Source organism: Oncorhynchus nerka, linkage group LG25 (genome assembly GCF_034236695.1).
Source record: "Oncorhynchus nerka isolate Pitt River linkage group LG25, Oner_Uvic_2.0, whole genome shotgun sequence".
Classification (NCBI taxonomy): Eukaryota; Metazoa; Chordata; class Actinopteri; order Salmoniformes; family Salmonidae; genus Oncorhynchus; species Oncorhynchus nerka.
In genome coordinates, this window is record NC_088420.1 from 36,817,002 (window position 1) to 36,835,955 (window position 18,954).

At 43.9% G+C, this 18,954-nt stretch overlaps 1 protein-coding gene across 1 annotated transcript in view; it reads left to right on the top strand.

Annotated features, from left to right (window-relative positions):
- Positions 1-8,513, top strand: part of LOC115109461 (semaphorin-3E-like) — a 58,296-nt gene extending 49,783 nt beyond the window's left edge. Inside the window, exons 7-17 of the mRNA XM_065009763.1 lie at positions 458-600; positions 759-873; positions 978-1,047; positions 1,196-1,340; positions 4,658-4,883; positions 5,097-5,188; positions 5,315-5,356; positions 5,578-5,744; positions 5,990-6,065; positions 6,295-6,420; positions 6,534-8,513. Of these exons, the coding sequence (XP_064865835.1) occupies positions 458-600; positions 759-873; positions 978-1,047; positions 1,196-1,340; positions 4,658-4,883; positions 5,097-5,188; positions 5,315-5,356; positions 5,578-5,744; positions 5,990-6,065; positions 6,295-6,420; positions 6,534-7,085 (1,754 nt within the window). The 3' untranslated portion in view covers positions 7,086-8,513. The remainder of the gene's footprint in view (positions 1-457; positions 601-758; positions 874-977; positions 1,048-1,195; positions 1,341-4,657; positions 4,884-5,096; positions 5,189-5,314; positions 5,357-5,577; positions 5,745-5,989; positions 6,066-6,294; positions 6,421-6,533) is intronic.
- Positions 8,514-18,954: the final 10,441 nt, after the last annotated feature.

Below are 18,954 nucleotides of genomic sequence, written 5' to 3' on the forward strand. Positions count from 1 at the left end.
TCAGCAGTCTAATGGATTGGGGTTAGAAGCTGTTGAGGAGCCTTTTGGTCCTAAACTTGGCGCTCCAGTACCTCTTGCCATGCGGTAGCAGAGAAAATATTCTATAACTTGGGTGACTGGAGTCTCTGACAATTTTATGGGCTTTCCTCTAACACCGCCTATTATGTAGGTCCTGTATGTCAGGAAGCTTGACCCCAGTGATGTACTGGGCCGTTCGCACTACCCTCTGTAGCACCTTACGGTCAGATGCCGAGCAGTTGCCATACCAGGTGGTGATGCAAAGTATCCTTTTAAAGTAACACAAGTATTTGCATATTAATAACAGGGCCTTTTCACATGGTATATTGTATATGGTCTCTACATAAATGTAGAAGTATGTTATATTTTCCTGGAGGCAAAGTGAACTTTGTAATCCTGCGGTCACATTCTCTTTCTGAAACTGTCATGTTTCCTCTAGAGCCTAAGTTCATTGGGTCGGTGGTGATTCCTGATAACGATGACAGGGATGATGACAAGGTCTACTTCTTCTTCACCGAGAGAGGGATGGACGCAGAGGGGGTTAACAAGGCTGTTTACACCCGGGTGGGACGGGTCTGTGCGGTGAGAATTGCACAAATGCTCTGTTCTATCCTGCATGCCAGCATATCCATATACTGTATCATGTCCTCCCTTCCTTCGCCTCCTTCCAATTTTAATCCAGTTCCTTCCCTCTCCCCCTCTCCTCTCCTCTCCCCTCACCCTCCATCCCCTCCCTTCAGAATGACCAGGGAGGTCAGAGGATGTTGGTGAATCGTTGGAGCTCCTTCCTAAAGACCCGTCTCATCTGCTCTGTGGCTGGACCCAACGGCATCGACACACACTTCGATGAGCTGGGTACGGCTGTGTGTTCATGTGTGTTTCCTAGAGAAGGGGATGTACCTATAGTACTTTCACTTAATGGAACCCTAAATCTCTCTCTCATGTGTGTTTCATTTCAGAGGATGTATTTGTGTTGAAGAACAAGGATGAGAAGAATCCAGAGATATTTGGCCTCTTCAGTACTACAAGGTCTGCTGAGAGAGTCACGTGTGTTTTTTCAAAAAAGTACTGGTATATTGTATTGAATATCTTCTGTCTCTCTCTCTCTCTCTCCCCCTCTCTCTCTCTCTCTCTCTCTCTCTCTCTCTCTCTCAATCTACACCCCTCCCCTCCTCAGTGCTGTGTTCCAGGGCTATGCAGTGTGTGTGTACCACATGGATGTTGTGCGAGCAGCATTCAACGGCCAATTTGCACACCGGGAGAGACCAGAGCACCACTGGACCCCATACAAAGGCCGGGTCCCCTACCCACGCCCCGGATCTGTGAGTTACAGCCTACAGCTACAACATATACTGACTTATCAATAGGCTTTACATTACCTGATTGGCTCTCCATACCCGATAAGTAAGGATACATGCACTGCATAGTTTGGTGCAACACAAGAAAAGTGTAGTTTAGGAATTTTCTTAAGAGTTGCACCTCCATTACAGCAAACTCCACACTGTATATCCAAACAATATACTTTCAATAATGTCTTTCAAAAATGTGATATTCCAACAGCAGCATTGTACATTCACAGCACTCCCCTTATGCCTGTGTCTGTGGCAGCTGCCCTTTGTAGAGAAAGAGTGTTACAGGTCGTTATACAACATTTCCTGTGAATGTCAGAGCTACTGTAGCTGTCTCTGCAGGTCACATCAGTGCTATCATTATACTGCAGCATACAGCTTCAATAGTAACCATTCGAATCATTGACAGTGTAATGCTTTTTTCTTATTCATATGTTGCTTCTCCCCCATCTCTTCCACTCTCTTCCTCTCTCTCTCTTTTTCCCCTCTCTATCCATTTTCCCTCTCCATCTCTTCCACTCTCTTCCTCTCTCTCTTTTTTTTCCCCTCTCTATCCCTTTTCCCTCTCCATCTCTTCCACTCTCTTCCTCTCTCTCTCTTTTTTCCCCTCTCTATCCCTTTTCCCTCTCCATCTCTTCCACTCTCTTCCCTCTCTCATCTCTTCTTCCACTCTTTTCCCCTCTCTATCTCTTTTCCCTCTCCACCTCTTCAACTCTCTTCCTCTCTCTCTCTCTCTCTCTCTTTTCCCCTCTCTTTTCCCTCTCCATCTCCATTCCTCTCCCTCTTTTCCATATCTTCCACTCTCTCTTCCTCTCTCTCTCTCTCTCTCTTTTCCCATCTCTATCCATTTTCCCTCTCCATCTCTTCCTCTCTCTTCTTTCTCTCCTCTCTCTCTTTTCCCCTCTCCCTATCCCTTTTCCCTCTCCATCTATTCCACTCTCTTCCTCTCTCTCTCTCTCTTTTTTTTCCCCTCTCTTTTTATCCCTTTTCCCTCTCCATCTCTTCCACTCTCTTCCTCTCTCTCTCTCTCTCTTTTCTCTCTTTTCCCCTCTCTATCCCTTTCATTTCTCTCCATCTCTTCCACTCTCTCTCCATCTCTTCTCTCTCTCTCTCTCTTTTCTTTTTCCCCTATCTATCCCTTTTCCCTCTCCATCTCTTCCACTCTCCTCCCTCTCTCTCTCTCTTTTCCCCTCTCTATCCCTTTTCCCTCTCCATCTCTTCCACTCTCTTCTCTCTCTATCCATTTTCCCTCTCCATCTCTTCCACTCTCTTCCTCTCTCTCTCTCTCTCTCTCTTTTCCCCTCTCTATCCCTTTTCCCTCTCCATCTCTTCCACTCTCTTCCTCTCTCTCTCTCTCTCTCTCTCTCTCTCTCCTTTTCCCTCTCTCTCTCTCTCTCTTTCTCTTCTCCCTTTTCTCTCCATCCATTTCCTCTCTTTTCCCTCCTCTTTCATCTCTTCCACTCTCCCTCCCCATCTCTCTCTCCATCTCTTCTCTTTTTCCCTCCTCTCTTCCCTTTTCCTCTCCATCTCTTCCACTCTCTTCTCTCTCTCTCTCTCTTTCTCCCCTCTCTATCCCTTTTTCCTCTCCATCTCTTCCTTTTCTCTCCATCTCTTCTCTCTCCTCTCTCTCTCTCTTTTCCCCTCTCTATCCCTCCATTTTCCTCTCCATCTCTTCCACTCTCCTCCTCTCTCTCTCTCTCTCCTTTTCCCTCTCTATCCCTTTTCCTCTCCATCTCTTCCACTCCTCTCTTCTCTCTCTCTCTCTTTTTTCCAATCTCTATCCCTTTTTCCTCTCCATCTTTTCTTCCACTCTTCCTCCTCTCTCTCTCTTTTTCCCTCTCTATCCCTTTTCCCTCTCCATCTCTTCCACTCTCCTCCCTGTCTCTCTCTCTCTTTTCCCCTCTCTATCCCTTTTCCCTCTCCATCTCTTCCACTCTCTTCTCTCTCTATCCATTTTCCCTCTCCATCTCTTCCACTCTCTTCTCTCTCTATCCATTTTCCCTCTCCATCTCTTCCACTATTCTCTCTCTATCCCTTTCCCTCTCCATGTCTTCCACTCTCCTCCTCTCTCTCTCTCTCTCTCTTTTTCCCCTATCTATCCCTTTTCCCTCTCCATCTCTTCCACTCTCCTCCCTCTCTCTCTCTCTTTTCCCCTCTCTATCCCTTTTCCCTCTCCATCTCTTCCACTCTCTTCTCTCTCTATCCATTTTCCCTCTCCATCTCTTCCACTCTCTTCCTCTCTCTCTCTCTCTCTCTCTCTTTTCCCCTCTCTATCCTTTTCCCTCTCCATCTCTTCCACTCTCTTCCTCTCTCTCTCTCTCTCTCTCTTTTCCCCTCTCTATCCATTTTCCCTCTTCATCTCTTCCACTATCCTCCTCTCTCTCTCTCTTTTTCCCTCTCTATCCCTTTTCCCTCTCCATCTCTTCCACTCTCTTCCTCTCTCTCTCTCTCTTTCCCCCTCTCTATCCCTTTTCCCTCTCCATCTCTTCCACTCTCCTCCCTCTCTCTCTCTCTCTTTTCCCCTCTCTATCCCTTTTCCCTCTCCATCTCTTCCACTCTCTTCCTCTCTCTCTCCCTCTTTTCCCCTCTCTATCCCTTTTCCCTCTCCATCTCTTCCACTCTCCTCCTCTCTCTTTTTCCCCTCTCTATCCCTTTTCCCTCTCCATCTCTTCCACTCTCCTCCTCTCTCTCTCTCTCTTTTCCCCTCTCTATCCCTTTTCCCTCTCCATCTCTTCCACTCTCCTCCTCTCTCTCTCTCTCTCTCTCTCTCTCTTTCCCCTCTCTATCCCTTTTCCCTCTCCATCTCTTCCACTCTCCTCCTCTCTCTCTCTCTCTCCTTTTCCCCTCTCTATCCCTTTTCCCTCTCCATCTCTTCCACTCTCTTCCTCTCTCTCTCTCTTTTCCCCTCTCTATCCCTTTTCCCTCTTCATCTCTTCCACTCTCCTCCTCTCTCTCTCTTTTCCCCTCTCTATCCCTTTTCCCTCTCCATCTCTTCCACTCTCCTCCCTGTCTCTCTCTATCTTTTCCCCTCTCTATCCCTTTTCCCTCTCCATCTCTTCCACTCTCTTCTCTCTCTATCCATTTTCCCTCTCCATCTCTTCCACTCTCTTCTCTCTCTATCCATTTTCCCTCTCCATCTCTTCCACTCTCTTCTCTCTCTATCCATTTTCCCTCTCCATCTCTTCCACTCTCTTCTCTCTCTATCCATTTTCCCTCTCCATCTCTTCCACTCTCTTCTCTCTCTATCCATTTCCCCTCTCCATCTCTTCCACTCTCTTCTCTCTCTCCAGTGTGCCAGTAAGGTGAACGGTGGTGGGTTCTCAGGTTCTAAGGAGTTCCCTGATGAGGTTCTGCGTTTTGTGCGTTCCCACCCCGTCATGTCCAGCCCGGTCCTGCCCCTCCACAAGAAACCTGTCCTACTGCAGACGGAGCCAGGAGGGAGGAGACTAACCCAGATTGCTGTGGACCGCGTCCAGGCCCAGGATGGACACTACCACGTCCTGTACATAGGCAGAGGTATGCACACTGACACTACACTATGATCATCCAGTGCTGTGTATCACCAAGGTTATAGCTCCCTCCACTGATCACATGCAGAATTCCAATCACAATCTACAGGAAGGTAAGATAGGCCTACCAGATAGACAGGCACTGACATCCCAAAACAAAGCCTTTGACTCTCTACTATTTGGATGTCCTGGGTGGTCACTTAAATACTCTCTCCCGTAGACGACTCTGTTGTGTTGAAGGTTATCAGCATCTACAACAAAGACACAGACACCATAGAGGAAGTACTACTGGAGGAACTGCAGGTGTTCAAGGTACTGCTGTTATTTAGCGCCACCATATGGCAAAAGATGGCCATTGCATCAATTACACATTCTTGGCACTCGACAATTTGATTTGTTTATGGAAGATCAAAATGTTTTCATGTTATTTCTTTCTAGGTCCCTGTGCCAATAACTGAGATCATCATATCTGCAAAACGAGTATGACAACTATTTATCATGTTAAAATCATAGTTACTAACATTGTTTTGAAGCATGGTTGTTTAAAACTGCAGTATCTACATCTAGCCACAAGATGACAGTGTATTCATTATCCGAATGTCGGGAAATGTAATGACAGTAGGCAAAGCGTTTTATAATGTTGATATTTACAAAAATGTGTACCTCTGTTAATTTTGGTCACTGTGTTGTTGTTTTCATAGCAACAGCTCTATGTGGGTTCTGAGGTGGGTGTGGCTCAGGTGAGGCTCCATCAATGTGAACTGTACGGGTCAGAGTGTGCTGACTGTTGCCTAGCCAGGGATCCTTACTGTGCCTGGGATGGACTCACCTGCTCACGATACTACCCTGTTGGGGTCTACACCAAGAGGTGAGACAGAAACACAAACCTCATACACAAAGACACACAGGCATGTACCGTCACACACATGTGAACATGTGCACAGTGGTGCAGAGGCATCACATAGCAATCATTAGCACCGCTCTCCTGCCTAATCCCCTCCTTCTTTCTCATCATCCCTTCCCGTTCTTCCCTTTGATGCCACTATGTCCTTATCTCACTTTCCCAAATGCCCATTTAACAGCCTCCACCACTCCCCCCCTCTCTCTCAGCAGACGATTCAGACGACAGGATGTTCGCCATGGCAACGCTGTACAGCTATGCAATGGGCTGCAGATTGATGGTCAGTCTGTGTGTGTTTGGGGGGTGTGTGTGTGTGGGGGGGGGGGGGTAGAAAGTAATTACTCCTTGGCCAATGGCCTTTGGCCTGCTGAGGTAACAGAATGGTCACTGCTGAACTGTGTGTGTGTGTGTGTGTGTGTGTGTGTGTGTGTGTGTGTGTGTGTGTGTGTGTGTGTGTGTGTGTGTGTGTGTGTGTGTGTGTGTGTGTGTGTGTGTGTGTGTGTGTGTGTGGGAGAAGTACCAGGGTGCGGAGGAGAGGCAGGTGTATGGGGTAGAGAATAACAGTACTCTACTGGAGTGTACCCCTCGTTCTCTACAGGCCAGAGTTCTGTGGTACATACAGAGAGGTCCAGACAGAGAGAAGGTGAGAGACATATATACATACTGTATATACATATACACCACTTTCCTCCTTTCTTCCTTCCTTTTCCATCTCTCCTTACCTCCCCTCCCCTCCCTCTTCTCTCCCTCCCCCAGGTCAGAGGTGATGAGAGTGTAGTCATAACGACCCACGGGCTGTTGTTCCTGATTGTGCGGATTGGGGACGCTGGCATGTACGTGTGTCAGACGGTAGAACAGGGCTATGTCCACACCCTACTGAGGGTAACGCTTCATGTGCTGGGAGGGGAGAGGGTCAGTGCCCTGATACACAGGACAGGGGAGGAAGGAGAGGAAGAAGGGGAGACCACAGCAACCTCCTGTCACCTTCCCATAGATTCCCCTCCAGACCTCCACACTGGTTCCAACTCTGACCCCACTTCTAGACTACCAGGAGCCCTACCAGGGTCCTCCCTAGCCCCCGCTCCAGCTCCAGGCCCTACCTCTCGGCTGTGGTACAAGGAGTTCCTCCAACTTATAGGATATCGAGATACACAGCGGCTGGAGGAGTACTGTGAGAGGGTCTGGTGCTCAGAGAAAAGACGCAGGAAGACCAAACTTAGATACACCCAGCCACTGGGAAGAGGAGAGAGGAGGGCAAGGGGGAGGGGAGAGCCTCACAGAACCCCCAGACACACCATGGACACCTGAGAGGAGGGAGAGAGAGGATAGAACAACCACACACACACAATGGGCCAGTTTTTTGTTGTTGTAGAGAATACTACTTCCAAACTAAGCTAAAAACGTGACACTTTCTTTTTTTAGACTTTACCGTAACGTCTTCTTCCTTCTTATAACCATATTACATGTTATGTTATATTGTGTTTTTACCTTTCCTTGTTTCTGCTGTAATCTTTGCCACTGGTGCCAATGCTCAGTGTCCGTCAGAGGGAAGGCACATAGAACAGTTGAACTATTTATAACAACGTGGCCTTAAGACCACAGTGCTGACAGCTTCTCTGAACGGACATAGTAGGGAAGATTCATAGCCATCCCAGCTGAACCCACAGATAGCGAACATTCAAACCGATTCCTCAGAAATAAAATGTTTCTAGAGATACACTTGAGCTGCTCGCGTTCAAAACCACTGGTTAGAAAATACACAACGTTACGGTAAATACATTATTTTTTTGCTTCGAGTTTAGTAGTGGTTTAGAACTGATTAATTAAACTGGACATTGTACTATATTATTGTTTTACTGTATAGTTGGTAAAGTTGATGATGTACGCAAGTATTTCCTACTATACTTTGTCAGTTAGTTTGGTGTGACTTGTCGGAGATTGAGGAGATCTAGATGATTTGACATCATTGAATGATTACAGTAACGCAAAACTGTGTCTGCGGATCCGAGAATAGCATCCATAATAAATACAACGGAACTTAACATTTGAAAACAACAATAATAGTTTTCATAATGTACTATTGATGATGGAAGAGGGATTATATAACATTTTATAGACGTACCCCTCAATAAAAGTTATAGATCCTTGTTTTGGGCCATTAGAAATCTAATTATATCCACAGTGTATCTCAACAGATGCATTTTCTCTTCAATAAATGGCCAACTTAAATGTGAACTGCAATCAACTGGTAGTTATAGAGTTGGTTGATTAGTATTCATATCAGCTGTCTATTTCTCTCTCTCTCTCCCTCTCTCTCTCTCTCTGCTGTCAGTAATGATGCTACAGATGGGGGTTCATAATAACCATAGCAGAAGACAATCGACGTCGCCATATTTTCCCTCCCAAATAAGGAAGAACGCCACAGTGACCATCCAAGCATGTCATTGGCTAGACAGAGGAGCCTGTCTCATGAATATTCAAACCTATTGGAGGAAATCAACCGTTTTATATTCTGACAGCATAACATTTATCAGGTTTCCATTACAATCCCACTTTTATATGGAGTCTTTTTTGAAGTCTTTAAATTACATTATTCCCGCAGTCATCATCATCCTGAATGTTCTCTGAGTTTTAATAATGAGCAAAAATATAAATACAACATTAAAGTGTTGGTCCCATGTTTCATAACCTGAAATAAAAGATTCCAGAAATGGTCCATACGTACAAAAATCTTAATACTCTCAAATGTTGTGCACAAATTTGTTTACATCCCTGTTAGTGAGGATTTCTCCTTTGCCAAGATAATCCATCCACCTGACAGGTGTGGCATATCAAGAAGCTGATTAGACAGCATTGTCATTACATAGGTGCACCTTGTGCTGTGGACAATAAAAGGCAACTCTAAAATGTGCAAGTTTGCCACACAACACAATCCTACAGATGTCTCAAGTTTTAATGGAGTGTGCAATTGGCATGCTGACTGCAGGAATGTCCACCAGAGCTGTTGACAGAGACTTTAATGTTAATTTCTCTACCATAGACTGCGTCCAACATTGTTTTAGAGAATTTGGCACTACGTCCAACCGGCCTCACAACCGCAGACCACTTGCAACCAGGCAAGCCCAGGAACTCCACATCCGGTATTTTCACCTGCGGGATTGTTTGAGACGAGCCTCCCGGACAGCTAAGGAAACTGTGGGTTTTCACAACCGAATACTTTCTGCACAAACGGTCAGAAACCGTCGCAGGTAAGCTCATCTACGTGCTCATTATCCTCACCAGGGTCTTGACCTGACTGCAGTTCAACGTTGTAGCCGACTTCAGCGTCCAAATTCTCAACTTTGATGGCCACTGGCACGCTGGAAAAGTGTGCTCTTCATGGATGAATCCCGGTTTCAAAAGTACTGGGCAGGAACCCTTGTGGTTAGATCGTAGGGCCAGTAACTGAAAGGTTGCTGGATTGAATCCCTGAGCGAACAAGGTAAAAATCTGTCGTTCTGCCCCTGAACAAGCCAGTTAACCCACTGTTCCCCGGTAGGCCATCTTTGTAAAGAAGAATTTGTTCTTAACTGACTTGCCTAGTTAAAAACACTGTATGGTGTCGTGTGGGCGAACGGTTTACTGGTGTGAACAGAGACCCTATGGTGGCGGTGGAATTATGGTATGGGCAGGCATAAGCTACAGACAACAAATACAACCGCATTTTATCAATGGCAATTTGAATGCACAGAGATACCGTGACAAGATCCTGAGGCCCATTGTCGTGCCATTCATCAGCCATCATCAGTTCATGTTTCAGCATGATAATGCACTGCCCCATGTTGCAATGATCTGCACACAATTTCCGGGAAGCTGAAAATGTCCCAGTTCTTCCATGGCCTGCAAACTCACCAGACGCGTCATCAATTGAGCATGTTTGGAATGCTCTGGATCAACGTGTATGACAGCGTGTTCCAGTTTCCGCCAATATCCAGCAACTTCGCACAGCCATTGAAGAGGAGTGGGACAACATTTCACAGGCCACAATCAACAGCCTGATCAACTCTATGCGAAGGAGATGTGTAGCGCTACATGAGACAAATGGTGGTCACACCAGATACTGACAATTTTTTTTGATCCATGGCCCGACCTTTATTTAACCCCCCTGGAGTCGATGCCAGCGCTGATGCGGAAACTGAATGAGCATAATAAAACATCTGTCTGCAGCACTTCCACATCTGGTGAAAGGTGAGAGAGATAAAGCGGTGTTTGTCAGACCTTGAGACATCACAAAAGTCTGTCTTCTTACAAAATTTCACGGACCTCGAAACACTTGTCTGAAGGTTCCCCGGGTCCAAACATCATTAGAAGATTTTATGGAGACTGTTTAGTGCCAAAAATAAGGGTCTAAATACATGTTAAAAAAATAACTAAGGTTTCCTCATCTTCCTAATAACGTTCAGATATAGGACAGACACTTAAGAACAAACTTCCTTTAGATTTATTTTTTTGTGACTGTCTGTTATTCCATGTAATGAATCTGTTATTCAATGCATTTGTACGGGCTAATAGCAGTAAGGCCCAAAATATGTTTCATCTGATCATTTATTTTTATGTTGATACCATATAGCTTAGTAGAACCCCCCCATTCTCTCCTTCCACCCCCAACTCTCTCTCGCTCTCTCGTTCTCTCTCTCTCTCTCTCTCTCACTCGCTCTCTCTCACCCTCTCTTGCTCTCCTGTTGTCACTCTACCTCCGAATCAAGGATTGTCATCAAGGAATGCTCCCGTTTTCTTTCTCTTTGTCTCTATATCTCTCTGTCCCTCACTCGTGAGTCTTGAGGAGTGTAAGTGGGGAGGACCTCAGTGCAGCTGATGGATCATGGGTTTTTCTCACATCCCTCACACAAACACACACACACACACGCACACACACACGCACACACAGCCACACACACACACACACACACACACACACACACACACACACACACACACACACACACACACACACACACACTCACACTCACACTCACACTCACACTCACACACAGACACACAGACACACAGACACACACGCACACACAGAGCTGAGGATGCATTCACACAGCTGATCTGTTCCACCGGCTACCATAGCAACAGGCTATAAACCCCTTAACCCCTTTCCCTCTCGCCACCTCCCTACAGCAACACTCTCTGTGTCTTAGCACAGTAGCACTGTCACTCAGTTACAAGCTGTTGCACCACAACAGTTTCAGCTTAAATGGCCTTCATCAGACCTGAAATGGTGCAGGAAAAAAAGCACTCAGCAGCAGCATTTACAGTGATGAGGTTGACACCCTTAGCACCCAGCCCCGCATATAGACCCTCTACAGCACCCGGTGTCACAGGAAGGTCAAGAAGATTATCAAGGACCTCAGCTACTCGAGCCATGGCCCGTTCACCCCCCTAACCATCTAGAAGCCGGAGACAGTACAGTTGCATCAAAGATGGGAAGAAGAGACTGAAAAAGAGAATTTAGCTCCAGAACATCAGACCATTAAACAGTCACCACTAGCCAGGCTCCACCCAGTACCCAACCCTGAACTTAGTCACTGTAACTAGCTGGCTACCACCCGGTACTTGCCGCCTATGTACACAGTCATTGAATACTGATCACTTTAACTGTGTTTACACACTGTTTTACCCACTTCAGTATATTCTCATGTTGAGAATGGTGTTGGAATGTAAATTTGACTAAGTCTGCTAAAATGCACAAAAATGGCTGTGCAGTGGCTACAAAACAGCGCCCCCTGTCTGTCATCTAGGGTTAATACACACAGTTGAAGTCGGAAGTTTACATACACTTATTTTAGAGTCATTAAGCTCGTTTTCAACCACTCCACAAATGTCTTGTTAACAAACTATAGTTTTGCCATGTCGGTTAGGACATCTACTTTGTGCATGACACAAGTCATTTTTCCAACAACTGTTTACAGACGTACAGACGTATAATTCACTGTATCACAATTCCAGTGGGTCAGAAGTTTACATACAGTAAGTTGACTGTGCCTTTAAACAGCTTGGAAAATTCCAGAAAATGATGTCATGGCTTTAGAAGCTAGAGGCTAATTGACATCATTTGAGTCAATTGGAGGCATGCCTGTGGATGTATTTACAGTTTTTCTCAATTGCTAAAAAACTAAAACCCATTGGCTGAACAAAGTTCTCAGTTGCCTGGACTCATTTAGCTAATTATGCAGTCTGTTGTCAATACCTTAAACCATTTCACATGGTAAAACACAATTTGCAGATCTCACTTCTAAACACATTCTCATTCTCAAAACACGTTCTGCACTCTAATGCACATGCCATCCATACTGGTAAACACAAGTGGCAACAATCAAATACAAATAGAGAACATTATGTCATTGATTGAACACAACCACTCAAAATTGATTTAACCTGTTTCAAATGATGTGACACAACCAATATAAGCCAGTTCAGAGAGCAAACAGGTTGTTGAAGGTGGGAAGTCTGAGAATGGATAGAAGAAACGATGTGAGAGGATGAGGATGAGTGCGTATGTGAGGTGGGCGATGAGGAGGAAGAGGAGGAGGAGGGCAAGAAAGAGGAAGAGGAGGACGAAGAGGAAGACAAAGAGTGGAAAGTTATAGACCAACAGTTATAGACCATGTTCTTGTCCATGGACTGACAGCAGGACTTAGAGTGCAACCCAATTTGAGCTGATTTTCGGTGTCCACCATAGTAAGGACATTCAGAGAAGAGAACAGGTACAGGATACTACTGTATTTTTGAAATTGCAAATTTACTGTACTACACTATGTGCAGCTGTTTCAATAGACATTTATAAAGTTAATCACTGTATGTATTGTACTGCATGAATATGTTTTGTAACTGCACATAACCTGGTTGCAGGTTCATATCAACAAAGAACAAGAATTACAGTATCACAGAGACAAAGCACAAGTTTGTGAGATGCAGGGTACAGTACTGTAAAATATAGGGGTACAAGGAGGTGGAAGAACAAAAAACAATATTGCAAAGTGCAAAGCAGAGCAGTAATTTCTGATCAATTTTGAGCTACTATGATAGAACATGTTTTTGTTCATCAAAAGACAATGACGGAAAAATATGTTGTTGTTTTTTTTTTACAATGTGATTTCCATTTTTCGGTGTATTGTTTACTGAAACTGCTTGAGAGTGTATATCATTTTGATCACTTTGTTTACGATTTGAGAGCAGTGTTTGATTTTGAACACAGGTAAAACTGTTTTGAAGCGAATGTTTCATTTTGTGAGAGGAGTCAGAGGTTATGTAAATAGTGCTTGAAGATGAGGTTTTGTGTTTAATGTTTTCATGAAATGGAGCAAGGTTTCAGAAGTGGTCTTTTAGCAATTGAGAAAAACTGTAAAAGCATATCTTCAAATTCAGTGCCTCTGTGCTTAATATCATGGTAAAATCAAAAGAAATCAGCCAAGACCTCAGAAATAAAATTGTAGACCTCCACAAGTCTGGTTCATCCTTGGGAGCAATTTCCAAATGCCTGAAGGTATCGTGTTCATTTGTACAAACAATTGTACGCAAGTATAAACACCATGGGACCACACAGCCATCATATCGCTCAGGAAGGAGAGGTTCTGTCTCCTAGAGATGAATGTACTTTGGTGCGAAAAGTGCAAATCAATCCCAGAACAACAACAAAGGACCTCGTGAAGATGCTGGAGGAAACAGGTACAAAAGTGTCTATATCCACAGTAAAACGAATCCTATATGGACATAACCTGAAAAGCCGCTCAGCAAGGAAGAAGCCACTGCTCCAAAACCGTCATAAAAAAAGATAGACAACAGTTTGCAACTGCACATGGGGACAAAGATCATACTTTTTGGAGAAATGTACTCTGGTCTGATGAAACAAAAATAGAACTGTTTGGCCATAATGACCATTGCTATGTTTGGAGGAAAAGGGGGGAGGCGTGAAAGCCGAAGAACAACATCTTAATCGTGAAGCACTGGGGTGGCAGCATCATGTTGTGGGGGTGCTTTGCTGCAAGAAGGACTGGTGCACTTCACAAAATAGATGGCTCATGAGGAAGGAAAATTACGTGGATATATTGAAGCAACATCTCAAGACATCAGTCAGGAAGTTAAAGCTTGGTCGCAAATGGGTCTTCCAAATGGACAATGACCCCAAGCATACTTGCAAAATGGCTTAAGGACAACAAAGTCAAGGAGTGGCCATCACAAAGCCCTGAACTCAATCCTATAGAACTGAAAAAACATGTGAAAGCAAGGAGGCCAACAAACCTGACTCAGTTACACCAGCTCTGTCAGGAGGAATGGGCCAAAATTTACCCAACTTTTTGTAGGAAGCTTGTGGAAGGCTACCCAAAATGTTTGACCCAAGTTAAACAATTTAAAGGAAATGCTACCAAATAATTGAGTGTATGTAAACTTCTGACCCACTGGGAATGTGATGAAATAAATAAAAGCTTAAATAAATCATTCTCTCTACTATTATTCTGACATTTCACATTCTTAAAATAAAAATAAAGACAGAGATATTTTAGGATTAAATGTCAGGAATTGTGAAAAACTGAATTTAAATGTATTTGGCTAAGGTGTATGTAATCTTCCGACTTCAACTTTAAAATTGTTGATGTTAGAATTATAACTGTTCCTATGCTAGCTGTTCCAATCATTGTGATAACACTATTAAGCAATTGTGTTAATGTTAGTTGGAAACTTCCTTCAAACTGAACACAAATATGTTATCCACAAGTTCATCTGACTATAGGGAAGTAGATAAAGGGATTCATTACCAAAATACCAAACCATCTCTTTAAGATGATCCTGTGTGATTGAAGTGTCTGTCCTGACAGCAGAGAGAGGGAGAGAGAGAGAACGAAAGAGAGAGAAAGAGAGCGATAGAGTGTCAAGTCATTCCCAGCTGCCTGTCACTCGATGTTATTACTGCATGAGTGATGAATGAAGGTTAAATCCCAAATCCCGTTCTATCAAAGTTCATCAGCAAGCAACAGAGACAGGAGAGAAGATTGTCAGCCGTCAGATAGGCACTAGTCTCTCTCTCATATCAGGTCACACCAAGGACTCTGAATAATGAGGAGACCTGTACAAACACACAGCCATAAAACAATACATGCAGTGCAAACACCTACACTGTACAAACACACACAGTATGAAAACAGACACAGTATAAAGACACAAACCGCACGCACACATGCATACACACTAAACAAACACACACGGTACAGACACACACACAATAAACAGTAAAAACACACAAGATAATTACACAATGTAAACCCACCGACCCACACACACAGACCCACTGGGAGTGATTTCTGTAGAGACAGCTGTCAGTGTACAGCTCTGTGCCTGAGCAGTCAAAACATCTCCCCAATTTGACCCTACTATGCCTTACAGTTCACAAGGACCCTAGTCTCTGCCTTGTGTGTGAGTGTGGTTGAGTGTGGTACATGTCGATGTCACACTGAAACCTCTTACTCACAATGAGTCACTCAGTGTGTGTGTGTGTGTGTGTGAGGGATGTGAGAAAAACCCACGATCCATCAGCTACACTGAGGTCCTCCCTACTTACACTCCTCATGACTCACGAGTGAGGGCCAGAGAGAGATAGAAACAAAGAGAAAGAAAAACCGGAGGATGACGATCTTGTGACTCATTCCTAGATGACAATCCTTTCAAAGAGAGTGGGTGGGATGAAGGCAATTCACAGAGCAAGGGAAAGGAAGAGAATTACTAAATTGGTACGAGAGACACTACAACAAAGAGAGGACAGCACTTGAGAGAAATACAGAGGGGAAGAGGCTGGTCGAAAACAACAGGTTGCAAGTATTCAGAGGTAGAGAGTGACAACAGGAGGAAGAACCGGACAAGAACCTGACACCCTCAGCACACAGGGGGACTAACACCTGCCCGGAGGTGACAGCATTCCCTCCCCCATAGCACCCCTAGGCACAACTATGACAAGATAACCAACAAAAATGTGTTATAACTCCTGCAGCTCTATCACACGCTGGGTATGTACATAGTCAATGGTAGGCTTCGAGGGGACTCCAATGGTAGATACACCTATAGCTCATCTCTTGGCAGTAGTACCGTAGACTGCTTTATCACTGACCTCAACCCTGAGTCTCTCAGAGCATTCTCAGTCAGCCCACTGACACCTCTATCAGATCACAGCAAAAGCATTGTCTACTTGAACAGAGCAATACTCAATCATGAGGCATCAAATCCAAAGGAACTGAAGAATATTAAGAGATGCTATAGATGGAAGGAATGTAGTGTGGAAAAAAGCAATTAGGCAACAACAAATAAATTCAATCCCTTTTAGACAACTTCCTAGACAAAATGTTTCACTGTAATAGTGAAGGTGTAAACTTGGCAGTAGAAAAACTAAACAGTATATTTGACCTCTCAGCTTCCCTATCAAATCCCAAAATTTCAAACAGAAAACCGAAGAAAATTTACAACAATGACAAATGGTTTGATGAAGAATACAAAAACCTAAGAAAGAAATTGAGTAACCTATCCAACCAAAAACATAAAGACCGAGCAAATCTGTGTCTACGCCTTCACTATGGTGAATCACTAAAACAATACAGACATACACTACGGAAAAAGAAGGAACAGCACGTCAGAAATCAGTTCAATGTAATTGAAGAATCCATAGACTCTAACCACTTCTGGGACAATTGGAAACCACTAAACAACACGGTCACGGATTCCCCGGTACTGCTGCTCATTCCGTTCACCAGCTCCGGAAGTCTACGTTACCGGCCTTCTAGGCTACGCTGAACTGTTACATTACCACCAACCCTGGACTGTCTTGTCTCATTACACACACCTGGTTCCCATTCCCCATGATTAGTATGTGAATATATGTGTCCTCTGTTCACATTGTCCTTGCTGATTATTGTTCCATGTCCGTTGGTCTTGGTCTGTGCTCTGTTGTATCGGCTTGCTTGTTCGTGTGCACTTGTTCTTACGAGTCTCATCCCGTGTGTTGTTATTACGGGTCTCATCCTCATAAGGTTTACACCTCGCTCTTTGTTTGGGTTACAGCCCTGTGTTATAAACTGTATATAGGTGTTTGTCTTGGGCTTCGTCCCCATCTTGTTCATGATATATACTATTTTGGGTAGTGAAATAAAAAATATGTATATTTTGTATTCCTGCTCCAATCTCCTATCATTATACAGTGTGACAAACACAAAGAATTATCTATCCAAAATGGAAATGTATGGGTAAACCACTACACCAATCCCTTTGGCCCTATAACAAAGAACAAACAGCAAAAATATATACATGATCAAATACACATCTTAGAATCAACTATTGAAGACTACCAGAACACACTGGATTCTCCAACTACATTCAATGAACTACAGGACAAAATACAAACCCTCCAACCCAAAAAGGCCTGTGGTGTTGATGGTATCCTCAGTGAAATGATAAAATATACAGACAACAAATTCCAATTGGCTATACTTAAACTCTCTAACATCATCCTTAGCTATGGTATCTTCCCCAATATTTAGAACCAAGGACCGATCACCCCAATGCACAAAAGTGGAGACAAAATTGACCCCAATAACTAGCATGGGATATGCATCAACAGCAACCTTGGGAAAATCCCAATCCAACAACGTACTGAGCAAATGTTAAATTGTCTTTTTTACCAAACTACCGTACGACAGACCACATATTCACCCTGCACACCCTAATTGACAAACAAACAAACCAAAAAACAATGGCAAAGTCTCCTCATACTTTGTTGATTTCAAAAAAGCCTTTGACTCAATTTGTCATTAGGGTCTACTATACAAATTGATGGAAAGTAGTGGTGGGGGAAAAACATATGACATGATAAAATCCATGTACACAAACAAGTGTGTTGTTAACATTGTCAGAAAACACACACATTTCTTTCCACAGGGCCGTAGGGTGAGACGGAGATGCAGCTTAAGCCCCACCCTGTTCAACATATATATCAACAAATTGGTGAGGGCACTAGAAAAGTCTGCACCACATGGCCTCTCACTACTAGAACCTGAAGTCAAATGTCTACTGTTTGCTGATGATCTGTTGCTAAGGAGGGCATACAGCAGCACCTAGATCCTCTGCACAAGTTCTGTCAGACCTGGGCCCTGACAGTAAATCTCAGTAAGCCAAAAATAATGGTGATCTAAAAAGGTCCAGTTGCCAGGACCACAAATACAAATTCCATCTATACACCGTTGCCCTAGAGCAAACAAAAAACTATAACATCAGTGCCACAGGTAACCTCCACAAAGCTGTGAACGAGCTGAGACAAGGCAAGAAGGGCCTACTATGCCATCAAAAAAGAAACATCAAATTTGACATACAAATTAGGATCTGGCTAAAAATACTGGAATCAGTTATAGAACTCATTGCCCTTTATGGTTGTGAGGTCTGGGGTCCGCTCACCAACCAAGGATTCACAAAATGGGACAAACACCAAATTGAAACTCTGCATGCAGAATTCTGCAAAAATATCCTCTGTGTACAACGTAAAACACCAAATAATGCATGCAGGGCAGAATTAGGCTGATACACGCTAATTATCAATATCCAGAAAAGAGCCTCTAAATTCTACAACCACCTAAAAGGAAGCGATTCCAAACCTTCCATAACAAAGCCATCATGTACAGAGATGAACCTGGAGAAGATTCCCCTAAGCAAGCTGGTCTTGGGGCTCTGTTCACAAACACAAACAGACTCCACAGAGTCCCAGGACAGCAGCACAATTAGACCCAACCAAATCATGACAAAACAAAAAGATAATTACTTGACACATTGGAAATAATTAACAAATAAACAGAGTAAACTAGAATGCTACTTGGCCCTAAACAGAGAGTACACAATGACAGAATACCTGACCACTTTGAATGACACAAATTTAAGGAAAGCTTTGACTGTGTACAGACTCAGTGAGCATAGCCTTGCTATTGAGAAAGGCTGCCATTGGCAGACCTGGCTCTCAAGTGAAGAGAAAATGAGGTGGAAACTGAGCTGCACTGAGCTGCACTTCCTAACCTCCTGCCAAATGTATGACAATATTAGAGACACATTTTTCCCTCAGATGACACAGGTCCACAAAGAATTCCCGAAAACAAACCCAATTTTGATA